At 41.1% G+C, this 27,774-nt stretch overlaps 1 protein-coding gene across 5 annotated transcripts in view; it reads left to right on the top strand.

Annotated features, from left to right (window-relative positions):
* The first annotated feature begins 1,431 nt into the window (after window positions 1-1,431).
* The window catches only part of LOC115378879 (FERM domain-containing protein 5-like), a 118,585-nt gene continuing 92,242 nt past the window's right edge, over window positions 1,432-27,774 (top strand). For 2 of the 5 annotated variants that reach the window (XR_003930179.1, XM_030079421.1), the window contains exon 1: window positions 1,432-1,648. Coding sequence is in view for 3 of the 5 variants with exons in the window: in XM_030079421.1 (XP_029935281.1) it covers window positions 1,457-1,648 (192 nt within the window). In the remaining 2 variants the exon portion in view is untranslated. Of the gene's footprint in view, window positions 1,649-2,175; window positions 2,261-5,075; window positions 5,480-27,774 lie in introns of those variants that run through there. The other 3 variants (XM_030079452.1, XM_030079434.1, XM_030079443.1) reach the window with 3 other exon arrangements.

Below are 27,774 nucleotides of genomic sequence, written 5' to 3'. Positions count from 1 at the left end.
TTTAGATAGATAGATAGATAGATACACTATATTACCAAAAGTATTCGCTCACCTGCCTTTACTCATACTATGAACTAAAGTGCCATCCCATTCCTAACCCATAGAGTTCAATATGATGTGGGTCCACCTTTTGCAGCTATTACAGCTTCAACTCTTCTGGGAAGACTGTCCACAAGGTTGAGGAGAGTGTTTATAGGAATTTTTGACCATTCTTCCAAAAGTGCATTGGTGAGGTCACACACTGATGTTGGTCGAGAAGGCCTGGCTCTCAGTCTCCGCTCTAATTCATCCCAAAGGTGTTCTATCGGGTTCAGGTCAGGACTCTGTGCAGGCCAGTCAAGTTCATCCACACCAGACTCTGTCATCCATGTCTTTATGGACCTTGCTTTGTGCACTGGTGCACAGTCATGTTGGAAGAGGAAGGGGCCCGCTCCAAACTGTTCCCACAAGGTTGGGAGCATGGAATTGTCCAAAATGTTTTGGTATCCTGAAGCATTCAAAGTTCCTTTCACTGGAACTAAGGGGCCAAGCCCAGCTCCTGAAAAACAACCCCACACCATAATTCCTCCTCCACCAAATTTCACAGTCGGCACAATGCAGTCTGAAATGTACCGTTCTCCTGGCAACCTCCAAACCCAGACTCGTCCATCAGATTGCCAGATGGAAAAGCGTGATTCATCACTCCAGAGAACGCGTCTCCACTGCTCTAGAGGCCAGTGGCGGCGTGCTTTACACCATTGCATCCGACGCTTTGCATTGCACTTGGTGATGTGTGGCTTGGCTGCAGCTGCTCGGCCATGGAAACCCATTCCATGAAGCTCTCTGCGTACTGTACTTGGGCTAATCTGAAGGTCACATGAAGTTTGTAGCTCTGTAGCAATTGACTGTGCAGAAAGTCGGCGACCTCTTTGCACTATGCGCTTCAGCATCCACTGACCCCTCTCCGTCACTTTACGTGGCCTACCACTTCGTGGCTGAGTTGCTGTTGTTCCCAAACGCTTTCATTTTGTTATAATAGAGCTGACAGTTGACTGTGGAATATTTAGGAGCGAGGAAATTTCACGACTGGATTTGTTGCACAGGTGGCATCCTATGACAGTTCCACGCTGGAATTCACTGAGCTCCTGAGAGCGGCCCATTCTTTCACAAATGTCTTGTTTCACAGTCTGCATGCCTGAGTGCTTGATTTTATACACCTGTGGCCAGGCCAAGTGATTAGGACACCTGATTCTGATCATTTGAATGGGTGAGCGAATACTTTTGGTAATGTAGTGTAGATAGATAGATAGATAGATACTTTATTCATCCCGCAGGAAAGTCGTAGTTTTTCAGCAGTATCCACAGATTACAGATTAAATTAATCAATAAAAAAGATAAGATTAGATACATTTTACAGAGCTGCAAAGAGACTGCCTCTCTCTATGGTCAGCTGAGTCATTCAAGTTTCTGACCTGTGATGAACACAGTGAAAACTGACGAAGGGAGATCAATTATCTTTAATACTCCTTCCCCTCCTCTTCCTCTTCAGTGGAGGAGTGTAAAGGCTGGAGTTAAACAGTACAGGAGTGAACACCTGGGGAGCTGGGTAGATGAAGAACTCAAGCTTGGACTGCTTGCCAGAGTTAACAGATGCTCCATCAGCAAAGAGGTAAAACCAGGTTCACTGCCAGAGCTGTGGAAGACAAGGAATCCCTGGAGAGCAGTCAGTAGGGATAGGGAGAACAAGACCTCCTTGGTAACTGCTCAATAACATTAAAAGGATAGTTCAGATTTTAATGACACAAGGTGGGATGAATCTCTCACTACTGCTGTTATTGATGCACGGTCTTGGTTCCTGTAAGTCCCCAGTAAGTCAGTCTCCAGGATCTGATCTCTGACTGCTAGTCAGTGCCTTCTCAGACAGAAGCGACTGCTCCACTGCGCAGTAGCACTGCTACGCTCAGCAATAACCAAAACAGCTCCAAAATGTTTAGAAATGCATACAGGTGCACTTCCTTGTGAGAGGCCACAATGTAGCTGAGTGCTTAAAACCTAGAAGTTCAAAAATAGAAAAAGCAGCCCTTCAAAAACAAAGAAACAGACTTCACCTCTTTTGCACATTTGTACACTTTACCCTTTGCATATTATTGCTGGTGAGTTTTCATGTGCTGCTTTTCTTGTGTTTGTACATCTCAGTTCATGTCAGCAGTCTGAAGAGAGAGAGAGAAAGAGAGAGTGAGAGAGAGATCTGTGCATAGACAGTGGTGCAGCAGAAGAGAAGGTAGGGCTGCACTCCTGGGACATGGGGTGGGGGTGTGCAGCAGCTAACAGACTTCATTAGTGTAATGGTCCTGGGCTAAAAACTGTTTCAGTCGTGATGTATAGGCGCTGAGCTGTGTGCTGTGCTATCTTGACGAGCCTCTGGAAGGGCTTCTGCTCAGGAAGCACAGCGGCTATTGCCACAGTTTAGCCACAGTGGGTTAGTATGCTCTCTATTGTGCATCAGTAGATGTATCAATAGATGATGACCAGAATCTGAGGCGACACGTAGGCCCTCTTCAGCCTTATTGGGAGATGAAGATGGTGCTACGCCTTTTTCTCTGGATAGGAGATGTTGATGTATCTAAAGGTTTTCAGGGGTGTGGATGTGCAGGTACTTGAAGCTGGAGACCCACTCCACCTCAGTGTTGTTTGTATAGTGTGTATGCAGTTGTTTGACTTCCAGAAATCTGTGATCAGCTCCTGGTCTTACAGATGTTGAGCGCCAGGTTGTTGTTACAGCTCTGCTCCACAAGATGCTGGACCTCTGTTCTTACTTATTGTAACTGTTGTTACTTATCAAACCTACTGCTGTGGTGTCATCTGGTGTTTGATTGATGGACAGGCACACAGTCATGGGTAAAAAGGGAGTAGAGGAGAGGGTTCAGCATTTAATTTGTTCTGCTGTGGATGGATGATGTTTTTGTATGTGTGTTTTGTTGTGGTTTAAAATGTTTTTGTTTTGCTGACCTCTGCTCCTACTCACTTCTGTCTGAGAAATCACAGATTAGCAGCCATGCGCTACACCAGCTAAGATCATGCATGGTTAACACTACAGGTGAAGAACTTTGACCACCTTGCGTCAATGAATCCAATCTGTCTTTTTAATTACATTACATTTATGAGACAGAATTTCATCTGTTGGAGACACACACCGGCTTGTGGATCCTGTCTAAAACCAGGTCAGTTATCTCTGCTAATAGTGCAGTGGATAAATTCAATTGTGTGAAATTATGTTGCATGTTTGTTATGTGTTTGTAGACAAAAAATATACACATATATGTAGATGTTATCCCAATATGCTTTACTGAGCCTTCATAAGCTACTGTGGTGTGTTGAAAATTTCAGATCATCAACTTAGATGCTGGTTCCCTCTATGATACTATTTTTGTCTTGGCAATATTAGTGAAACATTCAGCTCAGCTGACTCATTTTGTGTAGGTCCTATTGTATACAGCTTGCATGCACTCTTTCCTTTGTATTTAAACACTGTAGCAGTGGTGCATGGATAAAGTTGTTGCATATATTTTGTCTTTTGCTTCCTTTTGTCTATTGATGCTCTTTCAGTCACCATAGCCTCGCCTTCACATTTGCCTGTAGCCCATATAGTTGTGTAGTTTAGACGGATAATAGTCAGTGAGCATCAGCAGGCCAAGCTCCTTATCTAATGATCTAGAACTGCATCAAAGCCTAAGAGGGAAAATACATCATCTTAGACTTTAAAATAGAACAAGTAAATCTTCTCCATAAATTCTATCCATCAAAACAATAGGCCTACCTACAGAAAATACAAAGAGACATTGATAGACAGAACAGCATGCTGCTGGTTAATGATGAAATGGGTTCATCTTTACGATAAACCCACTTCAACGCACCCCGTTGGCTAAATGGTCACCAGAGGGAGACATGCTGCAGGGGAACAGGGTATCTGCTGGTATATACAAGTTGGATATGAACCATCCTCAGACGTCAAATGTTCTCAACAACCACAGTCTTATTCAGAAGGACAGAGCGAGGCCTTTTGTCTGTGACTTTTCAATACGAATCCCCGGGCAGAGGGCACATGGGGGAGGAAAGCGGGAATTTTGCCTTCCCCACGACCGAGCCATTGAGCAAGGCGTTTAACTCCCACTTTTCAAACAGAGCAGCGCCGAAAGACAAGCAGCTGTCAGTTGAAAATCGGAAGCAGTAATGCCGCAAAACAGCACAGCTCTGACAAATAAAAATATACAAAAAAAAAAAAAAAAAAAAAAAAAAAAAAACGCTAAATACTGGCAGACATCCACTACCACTGATTAATTCACTGAATAACGCATTAACGATATCAGATGGAAACAACTGCTTGTCTTTGCATGACAAACAACAGTAATCAACCTGTGGAAGATGAAAAGAAAAAGGTATGATGGAATTCCTTGCTTCCTTCAAGTGCTGTCGGAAATATCACCACCTTTTATGCTATTAGAGCTGCTAACACTACTGTTTCAAGTGGCTCCTGAAAACTCATTCACAGATTTTTATTTAAATCTAGTTTTACTCTATTCCTGTTCTTGGTTTTAACCTCCGTTCCCCCATTTTTATTATCTTTGAATATACCTGTTTTTAAGCTACTGCTACACACCTGCTTACAAAAGTTACCTAGCCTATCCAGTGAAACTGCAATAAACTACTACTTATTTTCCAGTGTCTCTAAATTGTTTAACTTCGGGTTAGTTGGTGCATGATACTGTCCAGTATATAGCTTACTAAAATACTCAACACTTTGCATACAACAGAAATTGTTGTCCGCTGTGTATTTTCTCGTCATCATTACGCCAATGCAGCACAAAGGAGCTTCGTGCTTGATTTCTAAAATAAGACATCAGCCTTTTGACACAGGCTGGGTTACTATTTACGACCCTGGTGCTATTTCTGCCTCGTGAATGCAGAGTTTCGGAGCTTTCCTGCAACCCTTTGAAGGCAGCACCTCAGCCTCCGCTTGCCGTTGGCTGGCACGGCCGCCGTTCAACACCTGCGCCGCCCAGAAGCATTGAGAGCGGCAACGACGAGGAGGGGGCAGAGGTATGGTGATGAGGGGGACAGTGAGATGGAGCAGAGCAGCAGCAGCTCCAGTGTTTTCCCTGCTCACTGACTGAAGAAACGCAGCGTGGTGTCTCAGCCCGTGAGCCCTGCATGCGAGCACACACTTGGCACGGCTATTGGGGAAAACGATGCACCAACACCACCGCCGCTTCGCACTGTCGCCGCTGCTAGCCAGGTGCTGGACCAAAGAGCAAGGACGCCGTTAACGTGACTGAATCTAAACTTGTATGTATGTGTGGTGCGCCGCTCCTGCTGGTCCCGCACGCAGACGAACGAGAAGATGCTGAGCCGACTGATGAGTGGCAGCATCAGGAGTCTAGACAGAGAATGCAACTGTACTGTGAGATTGCTGGACGATTCGGAGTACACCTGCACGATTCAGGTCAGTGGGGACAAATATTTTCATCTGTGAAATCGACCCGGTAACCCATTTGCGGAGGTCGGTTTATTGATATGTAGCCAAAACAAGCGGGTGACGGGCAGGTAAAATGACGTCCCCCAGCACATTTCCTCCAAAATCTATTTCAAACATCTATGAAATGTCACTATTAATACAAGAGAGATGCCAAACATGCACAAAATGATCCATCACCTATTTGCATGTTGTGGCTGTGTGTTTATGATCAGGCCTCTTTCATCGTTGGGCTGCAGACCTGCTTTTGCTTTCGTCAGAGAGAGGTACCTGTGTGGACATCCCATGACTGCATTTGGTGTGTGAGGCACGCACCTGCATTGCGTAGCAAATTCAGTGTTTAGCCAAAAGCAACCCTATTTATTATGTCAAAAAGATCCACAGACGTTTTTTTCTAATTATTATTATTATTATTTTTTAATCTCTGTATAAGCTGTTGTCATTTCAGCAGCCACACAGGCTACACTTGCATTGATATCACTGCCTTATAAAACTAACCTTGACAATCTGATTTTGAATGATACATTCCAGACAGGGGCTCAGCTAGAATTGTCAGATCCTCTGGCAAGGTGAGGCAGGGGCGGACCAGTAGCACAATACAGTTAATTTAGCTCATGAGTCAATTTAGCTCACATTTTACAGCTCACATTTTTTGTTGGAGGTAAAGCATGGTTTACTGACATACCACAGTTATCTTATTCAGAGGGAGATAATTTCCTAATTTATGTTAGATGTTATCCACCCTCTCCTCCCCCTTAAAAATAACCGTGGGTATTGCCAAGGAGTAGCTATCACTCTGTGGTTGTGAAAAAACCCCCTTGCAGTTAAGGTGATTTTCAGGTGTTTACTTGGACTTGTTTACTTGAATATGCAGTGTTCATGGTGCTAGGGCTCATTCATTTCCTTCAGAACCCATGATAAATTTTCCAAAATGTATGGTTGTCAATCTAGTACTGAAGTTGAGTTTCTGAATATGCAAGGTTTTCACCCAGCATCAGAAATAGGACTACAATATCCTGTTTAAGCTCTGTTGATCCAGATGCTCTGGCGGTTGCCACGGCTTTGGGGCAGTGTGCAAAATGCCTGCTGGCGACCAGGCAGTCCCTCTGTCCATTGTAGCTTCTCATCTTGACTGAATAGTAGCTAACCAAAATGTGTTTTTATCAGTTGTGCTCATCCACACTGTGCCAAGTGTCAAAAACAGTGTTTTTTGTGAAGAGTTAAGCATTGGGAATGCTGCACTGGATGAGGGGAGACAATACAGGGTAATAAAAATGACTGTCAAGCTGCTTTGTGAATGAAGTCCTTATTGTGAAAAGAGGCCCAAAAATCCAAGACACTATGATGTGTGAAGCAATGTTTTTTGACTTCATCACCTTCATTGTGGTGTCACGACAGGGTGTCACAGCCTGATGAAGACAATGTAGTCGCAGCACATTGGTCAACATCCCCTGCTGAATAAAGGATGTTTACTTTTTCACAGTCAGAGTGCCTTGGTTTTTTTAGACTGCTTTTTACATTAGGGATCTCATTCACAATGTTGCTTTTCACCCATTTTTCATTATCTTGCAGAGTTTTTTTCTGCTGTGCAGTAAAAAGCACATGACCTACACAACAGTGACACTCGTGCATGGACGGCCTTGCCAAAAATAGCTGAGGTCATTAGCAAAGTAAAGGAAAGAAAAACAATGCCAACCGCTGTCGTTCACAGGCCTGCGTCAGAATACATTCATAAAACTGAATAATGGAAATCGTAAGATGCAATACAAAGGAAAAAGTAAACAAAAACAAGGGAAGGATTGCTTCATATGGTCCTTAGTGTTGACTGAGCAGGTGCTCTTTAGATGGAGATAACAGATGAGTCAGAGAAAGCCAATGCATAGGAACAAGGAAGTCTTTGTTATTAAACATTAAAATAAAGTTAAAAACACAGTAATTTCCATCAAAAATGGCAAGATTCTATCTCATTGCATAATTAAAATGCCTTTAAACCATGTCAAGATTATCAATATTTCAGGAGAACAGATTAAAAACATTGCACCTGCGTGTGGTAATCCTGCTTGGCTTTCATCAATGAGAATGTACAGTGAAGAACAAAGGTACATCAATATGTATACAGAATGTAGTCTATATATTTTTTACAATGGCTTGGTGTATAAAGAGGACTTTTTTTTTTTTCTTTTGATCAAACCTTAATGTATATTTACAAAGACATTATATGCATTGGCCTATTAGGCCAGTACATTTCACAGCATGCTTTTTTCCTCCTGATTACATTGCCTTTATTCTCACTTGTTGGTTGTGGTTTGTTGTTTCATCTAACAGTACAACAGTGATCTTTTGTGGATTTAATTTGTCCTGAAGGTCATTTAATTAATGTCTTTGAGGATAGAGTATTGTCAGTGTCAACAGTTTCAGTTATTACTTTACTTGCCTAAGACATTTCATGCATTCATTGTTCTAGTTAAAACAATTTATTTGGCTTAGTTTAAGACTCACACTCACTCACTCACTCACAATTCAACGGTCTTTGAAGGTTTTGTCTTTATTTTTTTCTATGAGTTGTCTCAAAAATCGATTGTTATATTGATGGTGAGGGAGGGCGGAACATGACTAGAGTCAATAAACAGACCATGTGTTTATGAGCAAGAAAGCAAAAGAGAGTGAGAGCAAGTGATGTGGATTAGTGTGTATTACCTTTTTTTTAGATCAAGTGTTCAGTCTTGAGTGTGGGTGTGTTAGTAAGAAGTCTTGTTGTGTGCATCATCTAACCTGGTTGTTTGAATTGCTAGAGTTGCTATTTGATGCGCATTACACAGAGAGATTCTTTCACAGCTGAATTAGGCATGCCAGCGCACAAAGACCCTCACTTCCTGCTTATTTCTAGGATCTGATGGCAAAGACAAATCAAACCTTTTCATGTCAGGATAACAACTTAAAGTGGCAGAGCTGTTGGAACAGTCTCAGGTCTTTCTGTTTCTCCTGATCCTGTCAGGAACTAAACAGTAGATATCCACAACAAGTGGGGGCCCACTCAGGTAATGATGTTTTTAACTGGTATGGAGATAAACCATCAGTGAATTATGCTGGTGATCAGCAGTTTATTCAGTAAATGATATTACCTTTCTGTGGGCACATTTATTTCTTCATTTCCACTCTCACAGGGCTATTGATGAAGCACAAAAACTGGCTTAAAAGAAAGCACAAATCAGATCATTAGGACTTTCGTTTGTAACAATGGTCTCATTTTTTCTGGAATTAGAAAGCGTGAACAACTTTAAGAGAGCCGTGTAGATGTATTCAAGGCCAGTGTCATTAAAAATTTTGGAACATATGTTGGCCATGGAAGTCTGGCTGTATTATTGTGGAGGCCAGTACAGCAGGCAGGTACATTTGCATTTTATTTGATAAACAAAATAAAATTTCAGGTTGTTGTGTTTACGGCCGCCAGAACCGATTTCCATACCACTAAGATCTGAAATTCTACTGGAGTTTCATCAGGATCTCATACTTTATTTATTATCAAAGCAACAGGAGAAACCTGTGGCTGCAGACAATAAAGAGGGTCGAGCGGACGGGGAGACAATAAAAAATTCAGGTGTCTGTAGTGCAACGCTGCTGTTTAGTGCAGCCAATCACTGTGCAGTTTCTGCCATTTCCAATTTCCCTGCAGCTTTCTATGCTGTCATTCTTTACAGACTCTGAAGGGTTCAACTGGAATGTCTTATACATAGCATCTGTAAAGCTAATTGAACAATGGTGAAACACATTTCATCTGCCTGAAAGGACATTATAATGACCAGTACTGAGTGTGACAACATTGTTGGCACAGGAAATGAGAGCGGATGGCTGTTCTCCTTTCTGGCTCACTGTGGATATGTGGCCCAGAATAAAAGGCCCTCGTGGGGCTCAACGAGGGTCACGCTTCCCATTTAGCTCGATTAACCTACACCTTGAACCTCTGCTGCTGCTTGTTGCACAAAATTCACATCACAGGGGGAAGATATGACCTGCTTAATTGAGAAAAGATGTGAAGTATGGAGTACAAATGGATGAGAAGAACCCATCTTCAAACCTATGAAGGAGAGGAACAAAGACAGTGGAAACAAGTTAAAACTGTTATAACCGGTTACCACCACTCATCCACCCCTGTCCACTTATTCCCCTTCCTCTACTGGCGACAGTGTTACCGATTGCATTGTGGTCCTGGAAGGATGGTGAGCATGATGTTTGACGTCTCCAGTGCTTTGAACATTGTTAAGCCCCCTCTGCTCAGAGACAAACTCAGTGTGGTGCAGGTACCTCACATTGTGGTTTCTGCAGTTATTGACTATGTACCTAATGGATGATCCACATGTCATTCACCTCTGTAACAGCCTGTCAGGCATGATGCAGCTGAGTAGCATGGGGACACCCCAAAGGACCGTGCCATCAACTTTCTTGTTCACAGTCCACATCTTTAACCTCAGATTTTGACCAGGCACAGTGGCCTGGTGTTTGCTGCAGATTATACTGTAGTTTGAACAGGTTCAAAACTCACCAAATATCATGAACATTTTCCCAGGAGATTTTGAAATATCAAATTTGACATTTTAGTTGAAGTGTGACACCAGAGAAGTCATAGGGTCACCAAAACTGACAGCGGTCATCCTCTGGTTAGCACAAGTGTGCCCACCAAATGCCACAGCTGTCCTTGGCAGTCTGTATATGTCATGAGACCCAGTTTTGCTTTTTTTTTTTTTTTTTTTTTTTTTGGTCTTTTTTAGGCTTTTATTTTTTTTGTTTGGTTTCAGCCATAGATCATCTACTGTAGTATCCTGGCAATATATAGTGTGTGCAGGTGCAAAATGTCACTGGGCTAGATCAAATGGGCAAAATCCAATCCCGCAATATCTTTGAAGGAATACCTCGATATTGTACTAATACTGAGGGATTACTATTGGTGCTTTCACAAGGTATTTACACACAAGAGATCCACAGTCATGAGTGATGTGGTATGATGACCAAGCAGGTAGAGGCAAATAATAAAACAGCTAGAAAAGTTTTACTATAATGCAGCCTTTTAAACCAGAAAAAGACAAAACTTGTGCCATATCATGATTTTGCAACATCCAGAATCCCAGATGATATCCAGGCTTTTGATGTTCATATAATAAACATCCTACTATACTGTATAGCCTTCAGAGTCTATCAGGATCTTGTGAGGAAAGCCCTGTCCTGGGAACATGTTTACATCCAAGTGGGGACACCAGGTATGTTTCAGCAATGCAGTGGCTAGTGTTAGATCTTTCTTTTAGTTACGCATACATTGTAACCAAAAATCTTTTTACAGCGATCTAAAATGGTGACCTTTCTGACTCAAAAATCCAAAACCCTGCCACGTAACAAAATAAAAGTTCTGTGAGATGTACCACGCAGCAATTGCTACATGCAGGGGCCGTGATTGGTTTGTTAAAGGAATGTTGGCCCATGTAGATTACGGGCACAAATTAATATTCCAAACGTGAGCTATAACATGTAGACTATATAATTCAACTAATAAGCCTGACTGAATAGTATGGATTTAGGGCAAGATTATTATATGTTTTCAGTCAGGGATTAACATGTGCAATTTCTAACTCATGGCTAATGAAAACAGACTTTCTATTGAGGAATACTAACAGATCCACCAGTTTGGGAGTCATGCTGCAGTCTGACGTATAATGTAACAAGACAAACCTATAATATAGGGTTGTTAGTGGCATTAATCCATTTGCTCCAAATTAATATTCATACCATACACCAAAAAATTTAGATCAAAGAACAGGCGCAATATAAATGATAGAACAGCATTGATCCAGAAAGGCATACCTCATCACTATGAGTAAGTAGTTTAGTCACTTGGCACAGTCCAAGATCTTCTATAGCCCACTAATGAAATTAAGGTTGTTCTTTTGAAGCCAAATGCAGAACTTGGAAGGTGCTCTTCCTGTTCTGCAATGTGAATACATTATTGAGATGGGTTGCTCTTGTCTCTTAAGTGGTCTCTCTGCACCCGTATTGTTTTCTGCTTGGTGTTCACTGCTAAAATTGGAATAGAGGTTGCAACATATGTTGTTTTTCTTAGATACATGGTCTTCTGCCGGCGCTGTCTTCACCTCACAAGTTTCAGAGTTAAGTAACAATAATAGCTAAAGTTAGTAATAGCTAATCTCTAAATCACATAATAAAGGTGTTTATCGAACATTTGTCCCAGCAGCAGTTTGCAAGTGCCTTTTTTTGCTTTGTTTTGCTCCAGAGGGGGTGGGACCTGCTACCCTGTACAACACAGTGTCAGCACAATTAGATAATCACATAAAGTGTTTGAAAGTCAATTTAGTATGCTAGTCTATGATTGGTAATTATCTAAATTTATGCAGTTAACTGCAGCTACCCTTGATTTCTTCTTGTATGTATTACAGTGCATTTCCTTTGTTTGTCTTGGTTCTAGGGTCATGGAGCACATCAGTGAGAATATTAGCTGTCAGACACAAAATTAAAGAATGGTTTCGGTAGGACACCAATCCTTAGATCTTTTATGCCTTTGTAGCTCCAATTGCCTTAATCATTGTTGTTTTTGACAGGTGTGGAGAAGTGACAGCCTAGAATTTAGAGGCTCTGCACTGTGACAAGAAGGAGGCTGGTTCAAATCATTGACCAGTTGGGAACTCAGTGAATGTTCTTCTTTTCTTCAACATCTGCTGCCAAAACACCTTTTGACGTAGCAGCTCCAGTGCATCATCTAAATGTCTAAGAATATAAGACTATGTTAATAAGAATAACGAAAATAAAACTTAATTTGTATAGCACCTATTCAAACATACACTATATTACCAAAAGTATTTGCTCACCTGCCTTTACTCATACTATGAACTGAAGTGCCATTCCATTCCTAACCCATAGAGTTCAATATGATGTCGGTCCACCTTTTGCAGCTATTACAGCTTCAACTCTTCTGGGAAGACTGTCCACAAGGTTGAGGAGAGTGTTTATAGGAATTTTTGACCATTCTTCCAAAAGCGCATTGGTGAGGTCACACACTGATGTTGGTCGAGAAGGCCTGGCTCTCAGTCTCCGCTCTAATTCATCCCAAAGGTGTTCTATCGGGTTCAGGTCAGGACTCTGTGCAGGCCAGTCAAGTTCATCCACACCAGACTCTGTCATCCATGTCTTTATGGACCTTGCTTTGTGCACTGGTGCACAGTCATGTTGGAAGAGGAAGGGGCCCGCTCCAAACTGTTCCCACAAGGTTGGGAGCATGGAATTGTCCAAAATGTTTTGGTATCCTGAAGCATTCAAAGTTCCTTTCACTGGAACTAAGGGGCCAAGCCCAGCTCCTGAAAAACAACCCCACACCATAATTCCTCCTCCACCAAATTTCACAGTCGGCACAATGCAGTCTGAAATGTACCGTTCTCCTGGCAACCTCCAAACCCAGACTCGTCCATCAGATTGCCAGATGGAAAAGCGTGATTCATCACTCCAGAGAACGCGTCTCCACTGCTCTAGAGGCCAGTGGCGGCGTGCTTTACACCATTGCATCCGACGCTTTGCATTGCACTTGGTGATGTGTGGCTTGGCTGCAGCTGCTCGGCCATGGAAACCCATTCCATGAAGCTCTCTGCGTACTGTACTTGGGCTAATCTGAAGGTCACATGAAGTTTGTAGCTCTGTAGCAATTGACTGTGCAGAAAGTCGGCAACGTCTTTGCACTATGCGCTTCAGCATCCGCTGACCCCTCTCCGTCACTTTACGTGGCCTACCACTTCGTGGCTGAGTTGCTGTTGTTCCCAAACGCTTCCATTTTGTTATAATAGAGCTGACAGTTGACTGTGGAATATTTAGGAGCGAGGAAATTTCACGACTGGATTTGTTGCACAGGTGGCATCCTATGACAGTTCCACGCTGGAATTCACTGAGCTCCTGAGAGCGGCCCATTCTTTCACAAATGTCTTGTTTCACAGTCTGCATGCCTGAGTGCTTGATTTTATACACCTGTGGCCAGGCCAAGTGATTAGGACACCTGATTCTGATCATTTGAATGGGTGAGCGAATACTTTTGGTAATATAGTGTAGCTAGAAAGGGTTTCACACCAGCAAAATAAAAGACACAATCCAAAATAATAACAGTAGAATCATTGTTAAAGGAACATAAAAATAACAATTAATTAAAATGTGCACTTAAGTTAAATCAAACAATCAGTTAAACATCAGATATAAAATGTACAAATAGAGACACAGCTAGGAATTAAGTTTACATGCTTAATTAAGTTTCTATTTACATGCTACCGAGTGGTAGCATGTAAATAGCATGGGGCCAAGGACTCACCCCTGTGGTGCTCCACAAGAAAGAGACTCTATAGAGGATGTGATTTAAGTGTTGTGTATAGCATTTTAAAACTTCAACCTACCTTATACATTTGATACCTTTGTACAATTGCCATAAACAAACAAGACCATTGCCTAGACTATTGGAAGACTATCTCACAACAGTCACAAAGAGCACGATGCTGCTGCTGAACTTTGCTTGGAATTCTGGTTCAATAATACTTAATTTAAAATGCAGCGTTGAAGCCAATGATCTTCTCAGGGATGCTATCTATTGTTTATTGCAGTCATACCTATTTCTTAAAACTGATGTGTTAATGATTATCGATGTTAAAATATATATGCAAAGCTGGCATTGGGCATATGGCAAATGCAAATCTGCAATTTTTTGGAATGCATATCTGATAGCTCCATCTGGTGGTAAGAAGCAAGCCCTGCCTGTACTAACCCCCACCCTCAAAAATTAACAAATGCAACCAACTGAATTTCATGTCTTTTAGGAAGTAGTTGAAATATTTCAAGAATGCAGAAAGGCAGTGGACAGTCAAATTTAAAAAATGTGCAGCATTTGGTTTTGATACATGATTGAAAACAGTCTTATTTACAATCGCCCAGCTTGCTACATACCAGCATTAACTTATCAAGTCCTCTCCAATACTATATGAATTTCACCTGCACCTGATGTCCAAACATTCAGCATGTGGCTCAAAAATACGGGATTCAGGGAGAGCTGTTTTCCCATAATAATCCATAGACTGGGAATGCTGGTCCCTTAAGTAGATTTATTTCTAACAGCTCAAGGCTTAATATAGAATAAAAGTAGGATGTGGTTTAGACAGGGCTTCTGCTTATCAGCCTCGCTGCCAGCTATGTGCCGCCCTGCTAAAATCTGCGAGAGAAACATGTCTTCCTGATTTGAAGGCGCCCTGCTAAATAACATGTTAATCCATAATGTGGCGAAATGGTGAGATAAGCCTCAAGGCTTTGGTGTGCTTTAAGATTAGGACAGTCGGCTGTTGGCCATGACAGTAATAACTATGATTCCAGTGATGTCAGTGCTTCAACTCCACTCGGCCCATTGATTTTCATTTTATTCTGCACACAGACTCAGTGGTCTGAGATTCTAACCAACTGATTAAAGTATCTGTCTCTCCTCAGGAGTAACTTAAGGCTACATTTCTCTTGTTACCTCAAGCTGCATCTTAACCAAAATGCTCAACCAAAATGCTCTTCCTGCAGTGTTAATACTACAGAATAGGCCTATAGAAAACGAGATATTACTGTATTTTGGGTGCTTCATGATAATCAGCAATCAATGGGGCTTATTTTGAGATTATGTAAAGACCAGTTAATGTTTAATTAGTGCCACTCATTGTGCTAGTTTTCAGTGTATTGTAAGAATATGTAAGAATTTTTGTCAACAAAATAACTATTTCATAGACAAATTTCAGTTCTTCAAACAATAAAGTAAAATCTAATTTGAGATTTTAAACCCAAAAATGAATGGAACCTAAAGACTAAGGCACTTGTGCCATGTGTTCTGTCACTGGCTGTCATTCACCAATCATGACAATGATTAAGATTGCCGTGGTATATTTAAAGTTGGAGTTGCTGGGTTGAGGCTTTCCAGAATATGTGAATAATTAAAATGTTTGGCACAAGTGAATATGTAATGGTGTGCTACCTCTGAATGCGCATGTTGCTGGTGGTGTTTGATAAGGTTAGCCTACAGCAGGTGATGCAGAAGCAGCGGCGACTGGATTGTCTGCCAGTCCACTTTGGCAGCAGCTGCTCCAGGATGATGTCATCGGGTTAGCTGTGCAGCACCAAAGGAGTCACAGCTAATAGTGAAGGGAAGCTTAGGCTGTATCTATTTCTCTCTCTTTCTCTTTGTATCTTTCTTTTCTCTTTGTTTCATTCTGTGTTTGTCTCCTAGCTGCCCTCTGAATTCCACAAAATCCTCTCTTTGTTTGTCTTTTCTCCCACTTCTCCCGTCTTCTCTCCCTCCAACACTCTCTCCCTCTCTCCCCTCTTCCATCCAGCAGCACTGCAGTTCAGCAGATTAATGAGCTTGGCCTGAGAGAACCTGACACCCGTAGACAACACAGCACAGTAACACTATATGTGACACAGCAATAAAGATACTGGAGGCCATTCACTGAAAGCTATAGGTATCACAACTGTTGTTATACTCTTAAAAGGTCCCAAGGGCTGTGAAGATACATGGTTCTCTCAAACAGCTAAGTCAATAGCAGTTGGATTAAAATGCAACACCAATATAATTTACTTTCTGTTAGAGAAGAATTAGTAAGGCAGCGGTTACTTTTGCATAAGCCTAGAGAGACCACTATCCCTTTCTTCTTAATATATTTTTTTTCCTGTTATTATGGTATTTTGTCATAGCAAAAAACACTTTGTGTTCAGTGGCTTTTTGCTGTAGTTAAAACAGAAATTACGGCAACTAGGAAGTTGATTCATGTGCCATATGTTATACACACACACACACACACACACATATCTATCTATCTATATCTATCTATCTATATCTATATATCTGTATATCTATATCTATCTATATATGTATAGATAGATATAGATATATATCTCTATATATATTTATACACACACACACACACACACACACAGCATCAAAGCATCAGCATCAAAGACACCTGCAAAGGTATCTTTGATGCTGTCAGGGAAAGAATGACAGAACCTGAAGTCTAGAAAACACTGCAACTGCCAAGTCAAATGCAGCCTGCCACAAAAATGCTCAACTCCAAACAAACTCATAAGGACGTGTGAGGAAGTGACTGCAGAAGAACGGGCTGAGAGCACTGAGAGTCAAGCTGAGATTCATCAGTGTAATTAAAGTAGTATAACAATCCACTGCTGCAGATTTTATGCACCACAGTGTGAATCTCAGGCCCCTGTATGGCTCATTTTAATTTCAAAACTGAAACATAATTAAGCAATTATCCTGTCATATTTGGGAGACATCAATGGCTCAATGTGGGAAAGGGAGCAGCAGCAAGACTAACTGCCAAACACGAATCATCCTATTCCTTTCAAGGGAGCATTTATATATTAGGTATTATATACTTGTTCCACAGGGCTGGGAAAGATGAAATTAATACATTCTTGAGCTCTGTCTGTCTTGCTTTTTCCCTGTAACACACTCTTTTTAATGATTGATTAATTCATTCATTCAATCATGCATAACTGATCCATCCATTGATCCGTGACTCAGTTAATGAATCCTGCCACTATACATGTGCAGCACTTTAGTCCAGCTGCACCAGGGTTTGAGGGGTACACCTTACCCTCTGCAGTCAAGCTACCAAACTGGAAGAACCCATCTCAACATGGTTTACATTAGACTTAGAGAGAAAACACTGTTGCCCAAGTACAGCGTTTACGTTTGGAAACCCTTAAAGACTTTACTTAAATAAGAGAGCAGTTTCTTGTTGTCAGTTGAATCTTCTCTCCTCCTCCTCCCTCTCCCTTTTGCTCTTTTCTTCATTTATGTTAAAATTTAAAAGGGAGACCAGGGTTATTTGAGAACGCCTTATTGTGGAGTCGAGGACGTCACAGGAGAGGAAGAGTTCAGAGGCAGGTGATTCCGTGTACACGGACGATTATTTTGGCTGCAGAGATCTTAACAGGATTCAGGCCTTGTGTAATTCATCGTAGATTTAAGAGGTTGCCTGTGTTTGATATTTAATCAGCATAATAATGATTTTTTCAGGTTGTGGTTGTACTTGTTAATGGGGACATTCTCAAGTTTTTACAGTGGAGTCTGGGGTATTGTTGATAACAGGGTGCACAGATGCAGATGTATTGCCTTGCATTAATAAGAGCAGGGCTGCTATTGCCGTCCTGAAACCACTCTGGGAATCTAATAATCTCTCACTAAAAACAAAATAAATCTCTTTAACTCAAACATCAAGTCTGTTCTCCTGTATGGCTCAAAAAATGCCTCCTGAAAATCAAGTGCACAGACATCTGTAACAGATGCAACCAAGGAGACATCATGGTCACCCTGGCCAGGAAAAGGTGGAATTGGATTGGCCACTGCATGAGAATATCAGCACAATCAATTCCAAAGGAGTCTTTGTACTGGACACCAGAGGGAAAGATAAAAAGGGGAAGACCATGGATGACCTGGTAACTCACGCTTGTGGCAGAGCTGAAGACCATATAGAGCTCAGCTGTAAGGAGGTGGTGGCCCAGGAAGAGATGGAGAGACCTTAAAGAGGCCTTATGCTCCACTTTGCATGATGAGGCATAAGTAAGTATCCATCCGTGACTCAGTTAAATAATCCTGCCACTACTCCATGTGCAGCAGTCTAGTCCAGCGGCGCCAGGGTGTTAGAGGTTCAGCTGATTGTCAGAGAGCTGCAGTCAAGTTCCCAGACTCGGAGAAACCATCTCAACATGGTTTATATCAGACTTGGAGAGAAAGTGCTTTTTAACCAAGCACAGGCTTTATGTCTGGAAAACCTTTAAGACTTATTGAAATAAGAGAGCAGTTTCTTGCTGTCAGTGGAGTCTTCTCCTTTTTCCTCTTTTCTTCTTTTATGTTAAAACTTGAAAGTGGAGACCAGGGTTATTTGAGAGCACAGAGGCTTGTTGCAGAGTCGAGGACGTCACTGGAGAGGAAGAGTTCAGAGGCGGGTGATTCCGTGTAGACTGACAATTATGTTGGCTGCAGAGAACTTGATAGTCATTCTGTTGTGATTTTGGCATGGACTCGGGCCTCATGTGTAATTCATCACAAATTCAAGAGGTTGCCTACCTTTTATATTTAATCAGCATATTAATGATCTTTCACCAAGGTGCTTGTCATATTTAATTGGAGTATGTGCACTGTCTGAATTTGGATGTGTGTGTGAGCGCTGGAGAGGGAGCCCATTTATGTGTTTGAGTTTCTTCCTTGCATGCGTGTATAGTACTTTTTGTGTGAATTCACAGATTAACAAGAGATGGCACCAAAAAATGTAGCTGGTGTCAGGTCCACTGAGGTGTGAATCAGGCGCTTCGTACAGGAAAGGCAAAAAGCTTTAATTACACATGGATGGTGATGCCATGTTGGGCTGCCTGCTGGCTCGGCACGTTACAGACAACAATATCCTCTGTGTGTTTGTATGTGTCTGCATGTGTGTCTCTGTTTGTGCATATGCATGAATATTTAAGAAAGGAAGGTTTAGGGGGGAATTACAATAGCAAAGCTGCATTGTAGTGTGTGTCTCTGCACAACTCTCACAAGGGTAACACTGCCTGCTAATTATGCTGCGGCATAGTGACACTATGCAGATAGACTGACTGATGTGATTTAAGAGATCACAATTTTTTTTTTCTTCAGACTGTGTGGGTGTGAAGTGTTTCACAATACTCAGCATCACATTTTTTTGTGCACTTGTGAATGTGCTGTGTTCATAGAGTGGCTCTATCTATCCCGTCGCAGGTTGTGCATGTGCATGTGCAACATACAGGCTTACCATATGATACTACAGTACTTGTGTGTCTTTGTGGTCAGTGTGAACCACGTGTCTGTTTGTGGTGCGTGTGTTCATGTTGTAGTTGTCTTGTTTGTCGTCTCATGGGATGTGTGGCCGGCAGTGTTGTAGTGTGGGCTGAGGCTGTGCTTGGTTGGTCTCCCCCAGGGGTCATCAACTACATTTGTCCAAGGGTCAGAATTTTTCTAAGCAATGACTTGACTTTCAAATAATAAAATTGAAATGTATGTAGACCTAATTAGCCTATTATTGTTTAATATTTTCACTTTCTTGCTAAATTAATAATATTTTTATTAGCCTATATCAGGGTTAACAGACTAAAAATAGTAATAATAATAACTAGATATCAACTACAAAATGCTCAGTAGAGTGCAGACCTCCATCAAGGGGGCAGTTCAGTGAGGAGTGATGATTCAAATCTGGAATTCCAGAAATTCATTCATTGTTGAATCCAGTCCTGATTGGCAGCAGATATTAATCAATGTTGACCGGTTTAGACACTCTGGGCTCTAGTTTCGCAGACCGCGGGCGCAGCTGCGCTTCGCCTACTGGGTGTGGCCAAGTGGATTTTGCAATTTCGGCACGCCGTGCGCCTTGGAGCAACTACTGCGCTGTTCCTCCTACCGGCGCAAGGGAGGAGAGAAGGCGTGGTGTGGGTTTGACACAGCCGATTCACTTTAAACCAATCAAATGAGCCCCTGTCCTCGCCTTTAAAATGCGCTGCGCGAAGGCGTATTGGAAGTCTACACATTTGACATGGACGAAGAGAGCACCCGCATCACACACTCAGAACAGTCAGGCCAGTCTTGGCTGCTGCAATGTTGCTGGAGCTACCTGCCATCCATCTATCCACCCATCCATCTAACCACCCATCCATCCATCCATGCATCTATCCTTAAATTCGTCTTCCTGAGTCCCCTGTCTTTCCATTACCTACCTGCCTCGCATCTCTCTTTTTCCAGCTCTGTCACCGTCTGTTAAAGTTATTGATTTTTACGAGCAAATATAAATTTTACTGTGAAGCCCCCATTTTTAATGAATGTTTTTACCTCAAAGGATAATCCTCGCCGTATTCATATAAATACATGTTTGTTTTGCAACTTTCGACTCCATCACTTACTGATGCAACAACACCCTAGAGATTAAAACAAAATCCAGTTCATGAAAGCTTTTACATTTGCTGTTCTAAACGCCCAGTGTCTGGCAAGGAACCGATGCATTTTACATTTTCGATTTGTGTGGAATCAGGGTTTCCGTTGCCAAAAAATTGGCACCGGACAACGTGACCGGCACGTTTTCAATTTACCGGACAAATGTTTGAAATTAATTTCAAACATTTCAAATTCATTCATTTCAAATTCATTGATATCAAGGCATGTCAATTTATAGCGTAATCTTTTTATTGAAAAGCAGGCTGTATCAAATTAAATGAGTGCCGTCAATTGACTCACGTGCGTAACTTCTAAAATAAATAAATAAATAAATAAATAAATATTGCACAAGCCTGTGCTCTTTTAACATGAACATTGCATAAAATTGCAAACAATTACAACTACAATTTGCAAACAAAAAAACGGGCTCATACCATTTTAATAACGCGGCGTGCTGCCAACTTGAAATCAAATAGATGCAATAAAAACTTAATTCAGCAGCTGAACTAAAATTGAAAGTCTCAAGTGTCTCTCCGCAACTTGCAATGTGCATCAGTCTTGTGACCTTGTTCTCCCCTAGGCGACTTCGCTGCGCTGTTTTGATCCGGTTCTGCAGAGAAAAACCTCTCTCTCTCTCTCTCTGGTACACTGGAGACAGGGATCATGCAGGCCATTTTTTTTTTTTTAAATTTATAAGTAAAATTATGTGGAAATTGACTGTTTTAATAAAATTCAAATTGTGAATATTTCAAACAATGTGTCCGTACTGGACACATTGGTCTACACAGGTCTACGAACACAGGTCTACGAAAGTAGACCTGGTTTCAGGAGGCGAGCTTTTGGCGCACCTCGGCGAAGCCTTTTGGCACGAAACTGTCACTGTGCCAAGCTGAATCTGTAGACACCTCCCCCTGCTGCGCCGCCACTCCCATCTCGGCGCACCTCGGTCTGCGAAACTTGGAAACCGTCCGCCTCTCGCGTTGCGCTGGTTGAAACTAGCTCTGCGCGGGGTTCGCCTCACTGCGCCACCCTGCACTGCGCCGGGAAACTAGAGCCCTATCAGTCCTGATTGGTGGAAAACCCTTTCAAGAAAAAAAGCTTTTTGAGTTCTTTGTCAGGCAAGCATGAACCAAAATGTGATTGAAAAGAGAGCATGTGAAAAACAGCAACAAAAAACAAACTGTTAAATGAGAGCTATGTGTGTTTCCCCTTGTTTGCAATGATGATGTGGCACAATGATGATGTGGCGCTGCATTCCATCCATAAAAGATGGAAATTCATTTCAGTTTCACCCCGTCCTCGGCTGCTGCTAGCAGCAAGGCAAGCTCAGCTTTGTAGGTGAGGTTGGTCTGACTCCTGCATCAGGTTTTGTGGCTAATCACAGGAAACTAATAACAAGCTAACAGGTGGATTTGTAACGTCTTTAGAACCTGCAGGTCAAACACATGTATTCGGGGTCAGTAAGTCATTCCTAATAAAAAGATTTCCATCTTAGTCATTTTTGGTGTTGCTTCAATATAGGAATTTAAAAAAAAAAAAAAATACATATCCTAAATATTTGAACACATTTTTTCCCTTCTCATATTTTCTGAATTCATTAATACTCTGCAGGCCAGTGTGGTGCTGTTTTAGAGCAAGTAACAGTGACAAATATAGCAAGTGGCAAGGAGACACATTAGCACACATTAACATTAATGTGTGTTAATATTTTGAGAAAAGCTAATAGTCTTATCTGGAACAGAAGAAGCTTAGGTTTCCTGATCACTCGCCGTGTAAACAACCAGCAGTCAGTGGGGCTCAGAGTGTCCTCGCTGTAGATGGATGCACGAATCTGTCATAATAACATTCCATAGGCGAACTTACTGGTGATACTCACCCTGAATAGTGAATGTGCGCTGTTCGCTGATAGTCAGCAACTTTTCAACCCAGAGCTGCCACACACACAGCCACGCACGCACGCACACTTGCACGCACACACACACGCACAGAAGATATACAAGGAAATGCACAGAATTGGAGTGCTTCCTAAACAAAATAGATGCACTTGATATATAATGTACATATTCAGCAAAATTTCTGTTCCTCTCTTTCTCAAAATAAACATCAGCCAAAATGCTGATGCTAATTTTTACTTATTTCCCTACATATATTTAATTTACATAGTGTACATATTTTTTCATGAAAATTAGACACACATCCAGTTACAGATGAAGGTGTATGTTATGAAATCTTGACTAAAATGTCACAGAAGCTGGAGAGTTTAATGCATCATGTGTACATCACAGATAATGAATGGATTGTTTTACTCATAGCATCACTGAAAATAGCAGTGCATCATATCCGGTTAGCATATCTACACAGTATTTGCATGTCCACTGACTTTTATCTGCCTTTGTTTATATTCAATAGCTGTTGAGAGTGGAGAGCAATGCCTTTATTGGACACTTTTTGCATGTATTTCCTTTGTTTTTTTTATATAGTTCAAGCAAAACAGCCCTGACTTCATGCTCATTCTCCTGTGAAATGTGGAATTTATCGACTTGAATGTGACTGTGCCCGTGAGATCCTTTCACTTCTTGTCTGAATCTGTGTATACTTGTTAGAAATTTTGTTCATGTTGATCAGGTTTTCCAGTTCAAGTGTTGTTCACGAGGTGTTGTGGGCCTCAACAAAACATTGGTGAAGGAAGGTGCCCGCTTGATAACCTCTATGGCTTGCTATGTTCGCTCACACACTTGATGGCTGCAGGAAGGTTGTGGACGTTGCTGGAAGTGGGCTCCTGTGGATTTATGATGGCATTGCCTGATATTTTCTGTGGTACTTGTTTGCATGAAAAGATCTTAATTGGGTCTCTGAATACTCATCTTGGATTAAGGCACAAGGTATAGTAACGTCATATACTGTGCACTGATAAATGTGCTCAGCTGTAAATGAAGACATGCAACATTAGCCTACAGAAATTTAATGCTGAAATAGGCTGGCCTAATGTATAATTTGTCAACAAACAAAACAAAAAATACAATCTACTGTATGAACTTGTAGTTGTATCAATATGAGAGAGAGGACATGCAGACCAGCGCTTGTCTGTCAGAATGATAATGCAGCATCTCTCCTCTGATTAGAATACAAATCAGCCTGCGTGATGCCATTTAAGTGATTGAACAAGTCTTCACTGTACTCACCGGAGGGCATTGCCAAATACGGGTAGTGTCTCGGTGCCCTTGAATCTTGCACTATAATTGAAGGTATAAGAGAGTTTCATAAATTAAACATACATGTTTCCTACAGTTATTCCATTGATTGATGCATGGCACATCTTTCAAAGTACAACACACCAACAGTTAACTAAATTAGAAAGGCTCCAGTTAGTTCTCTTAAGTCAGCTTGTCTCTTCCACAGTCTTCCAATGATCCAGAGAGAGTCTGTACTGCAGCCTGTTAAAATCTGAGTATGAGATAATCCACCAGGACTGTTGCAACACAGACATTGTTTACTAACATGTGAATATAGATTTCATTTCACCAGTGTCACATATTAAGCTACATATTATTAAGCTTACAGCAATGTGCTTAGTATTGCCTTAGCTAAGTTAAAACTGACAATTGGATATTTGACTTATATAACGTTAATGAATGATGCAATGTAATGTTTTCCTCTGTGGTGGGCTGGACTCACTGCGCTCTGTCACTCTACGTTTTCAGGAAATGACTGGATATTATTATTACCTTCATCTCCTATTTCAGCTTGAGGGTTGCAAAAATACGACCGATAGGCAGACGCATATGGGCAATTTCCATATGCGTCTGCCTGTCGGTCTGTAGCCATGTGTTTGTCTGGAGAGGCTATTGTTTATGCATTCAGGTGTCATATAGCAGCATATAGACAACATATAACATTTTGCTTTCACCCATTCTGATTATATTCCATTGTCTTTTAAAATCAGGACAATAAGAAGAGGCAGATTTCTCCCATTATCTCCATTCTCTGTGATGGCTCCAGTTTTTCCCTCACGGACATTTTCCCTCATCTGCCTGGGAACTTTCACTTTTGGTTAGCTGAATCCAAGCTGAAGAATTGTGAATGTCAGTGGTGGGATCTTATGGGAAAACGTAGGAATAGAAGTTGAAACAAACCTCAGCAGCTCCTCAGCTGCTTGGATCAGGATTCCCATTCATTAATTCAGCTGGGAAAAGAATATAACTCTGTTTGCAGTCTGCACTGATATAAATTGAATCTAGGCCTATCAATTTTTCACAGGGTTTCGGAACAGAAACATTGTTGGTATGCTCAAGTGCTTTTGTTAAATCTCGGCGGGTCCCATGTGGTTTAAAAAGGAGTGACTCTGAATTTAGCAGCAGAACTAGAAATTTCTACAGCACAAGGTATTCAAAATAGCCCAGTCTGATTTGGTTGATGCATTTTTTAGGATTCATTTTGTGGTTTGTAAGGAAAGTTGTGTTGGTCCTTTGGTGCCTTTGTTCAGAACACAGTTTGTTCTGTGTCGGTCTAATTTACCACAAAAATGGAACAACTGAATGAATTTGTGATATGTGCTGTCATGTTGCTCAACATGTTTTGCCTTTTCTGCATCATGGCTTCCCATGCATCTGCAGCCAGTATAGAAACTGGATGAAAGTCATCAAAGTTCAGAAAATGGCTACAATAATGTTTCCTTGTGTACCAAAATGCTCTTCGTTTTCTGTGTGCCTGGTTCTGAAATACCCTTGTGGTATGAGAAAAACAACAACACAATGGTTAAAAAAAATCATTCAAACATACATCAAGTCACAAATAAATTTACTTGGCCAAGTGAACTGTGTAATGTAGATTATTTGGATCAAGCAAACATGCATCATGAAGTGATATAAACATGGGCCAGAGGCTTTGTTTTTTCTCACACCTCTGCCTTACCATTGTACCATTAAGAAATTTGTTTCTTCATTAATTTTCATCACGGCACACAGCAGCGACTTCATTACAGATGCACAGTGGCTTTGCTCTGATATACACTGTTGAAACTGGGGAGGATGAAAGCATATTTCTTGGTCCATTCTTCTCTCAAAGCCCTCTCTTCACTGTTAGTTTTTCTCCTGAGATTGTTGGATCATGACATTTTTTCTTTTTAGATGGCAGGTTAATGTTTCACTAACTTCCCCCTCAAGTCGGCTGCACCCAGTGTCATCTGTATCTGTCTTAACAATCAAACACTAAAAGAAAAAATAGCTTGACCCTTTCAAATACTAATATTTTTGATCTACAGGCAGCTCTATTTCAGATTAAAGGTATGTCAGATTATTAGAGTAGCCTAAGCTTGAGCCTCATTGGTAGGTGCAGGTGTTATCAGTCTCTTATATAATGATGTATTTTTTTTTATTGATAATGTTACAATCCAGTGAAGTCTACGTGTCTAACACATAATATATATATGTAATACACCGAAAAAAAACCCCAACAAACCTTTTTCTTATTTTTTTTAGTCTTTGATTATCTTCTGAAAATGGCATACCTTTTTTGTTTGCCTTGTTTATTTTCATTAAAATATTTAAAGTTATGGGCCGAATAGGAAATTTACAATCTCTAGCCTAAAACAAGTACACTTAAAATAATAAAATGAAATAGATTACTGCAAAGTGAAAGTTCTTGCTCCTTGCTTTGAAGGATTCTGCTTAATGAAGTTGCCACGATAATTGCTTCAAGCGTTTCCTCCTGGGCTGACAGGTCAAGCGGCCCATGTCCAACAAAAACTTTGTTCTGCTTCTTCCTCTTCTTTTTTCCTCTGACTTTTTGGTCCAGTTTTCTTCTTTTGGCATCAACTTTGATATCAAACCACTTTTTAAATTTCAGCTACAGTCCACACCTCAGGAGGCACAACATTTCCTGCCTGCATTATTGCAGACCAAGCCTCATTCTTCATCACTTCAGAGGACACGCGATGCAAGAGCAGGTTTTATCTGGCTTGTTTTTGAAGCTGGTGTTTGGGTTTCGGCATTGGTTTTTCTTCTTTTTACCTTTAGGGGCCATGTTTTTCTTTGTTCATTGACTTGATTCACTTTCTCCACAACATTTTTCTGCAAATGGGCTTTCGTTATAGGGAAATGGAGCCTGGTGTTACGCTATTAACCGGTTGTGGGCACACAGCTTTCAATTTAGAATGATCTTGATTCACTAACATAGCACAGAGATGAGAATAATCTTGGCTGGCACTCTCATTTTGAAACCGGCGGTAACTCTGCATGCACTCTTATTCTGTACAGAGAGTCAGAACATTTCTAAGCACATATTAGTGAATGATGCCCAATTAATCTCAAAATGATATGCACATGCACAAGACTCATACTCTGCTCTCGCAACTATTCACAGATGGTTAATGAAATACCCTTCATGAATGCTGATATGCTCGTAAAGCTGCTTGCCATTCCGATCTCTTTGCTCTCTTTGAAAAAGAGAAATTTCCCCTGTGGTATCACTTACCAAAATATTTGTTGGGTACCAACATGTCACAGCAGCAGGTTATGTAGTGATACTAAGAAAGGATTGGTCCAGTGTAAAGGTCAGTGCCAAGAATTGTATTACTTCACATTGACAGAGTGTCAGTGCCACTGTAGGGGCCAAGGCAGCCAAGGGGGAGCTCTCTCTTTTTGGTAACTGGAAACCTTAATCCCTGGCACTGTGACAATTAAGGCGACATAGGTAGCTCAATGCTTCAAGATTTCAGATTCATTCATATTGACTGAAAATTGCATTACAGGCAGAAGAACAGATTTGACATGTTTTTGTTCTCGTTTTCTGACTCTGGGTATCAGACTATGGGTGCTGCCAGGTGTGAGTGGCTGACAAGGATGGCTGTACACCTGGCCTGGTGACTCCAGTATGGCCCTGTGTACTGAGAAAGTAGCTACAACACATCATTATTGTATAACCTTGCGACACCTGGAACTGGGACATGCAACCTATGAACCTGTAATATAAGCTCACTGCAGATAGGAAGATGCTTTTTGGCAGATAGCTTTTTTTTGCCGTTTTGATATTAGGATTTATTGTAATTTTTGTTTTGTTTTTGTTTTTTAAAAACTAGACCATGGGAAAAAGTTTAACCACACACTTCTGCCTGCATATCATGAGTCATATTTCCAAATAAATGCACTTCAATTATTTATGTATTTAAGCACTAAAGTGTTGCAGTTCTACAAATATTGCGATATAAATTATATTGATCTATTTTATCTAATGCAAAAAATGAATACTTAAC

Source organism: Myripristis murdjan, chromosome 3, assembly GCF_902150065.1.
Source record: "Myripristis murdjan chromosome 3, fMyrMur1.1, whole genome shotgun sequence".
Taxonomy (NCBI): Eukaryota; Metazoa; Chordata; class Actinopteri; order Holocentriformes; family Holocentridae; genus Myripristis; species Myripristis murdjan.
The sequence above is the reverse complement of the archived record's forward strand: the minus strand, read 5'-3'. Positions and strand labels throughout refer to the sequence as shown.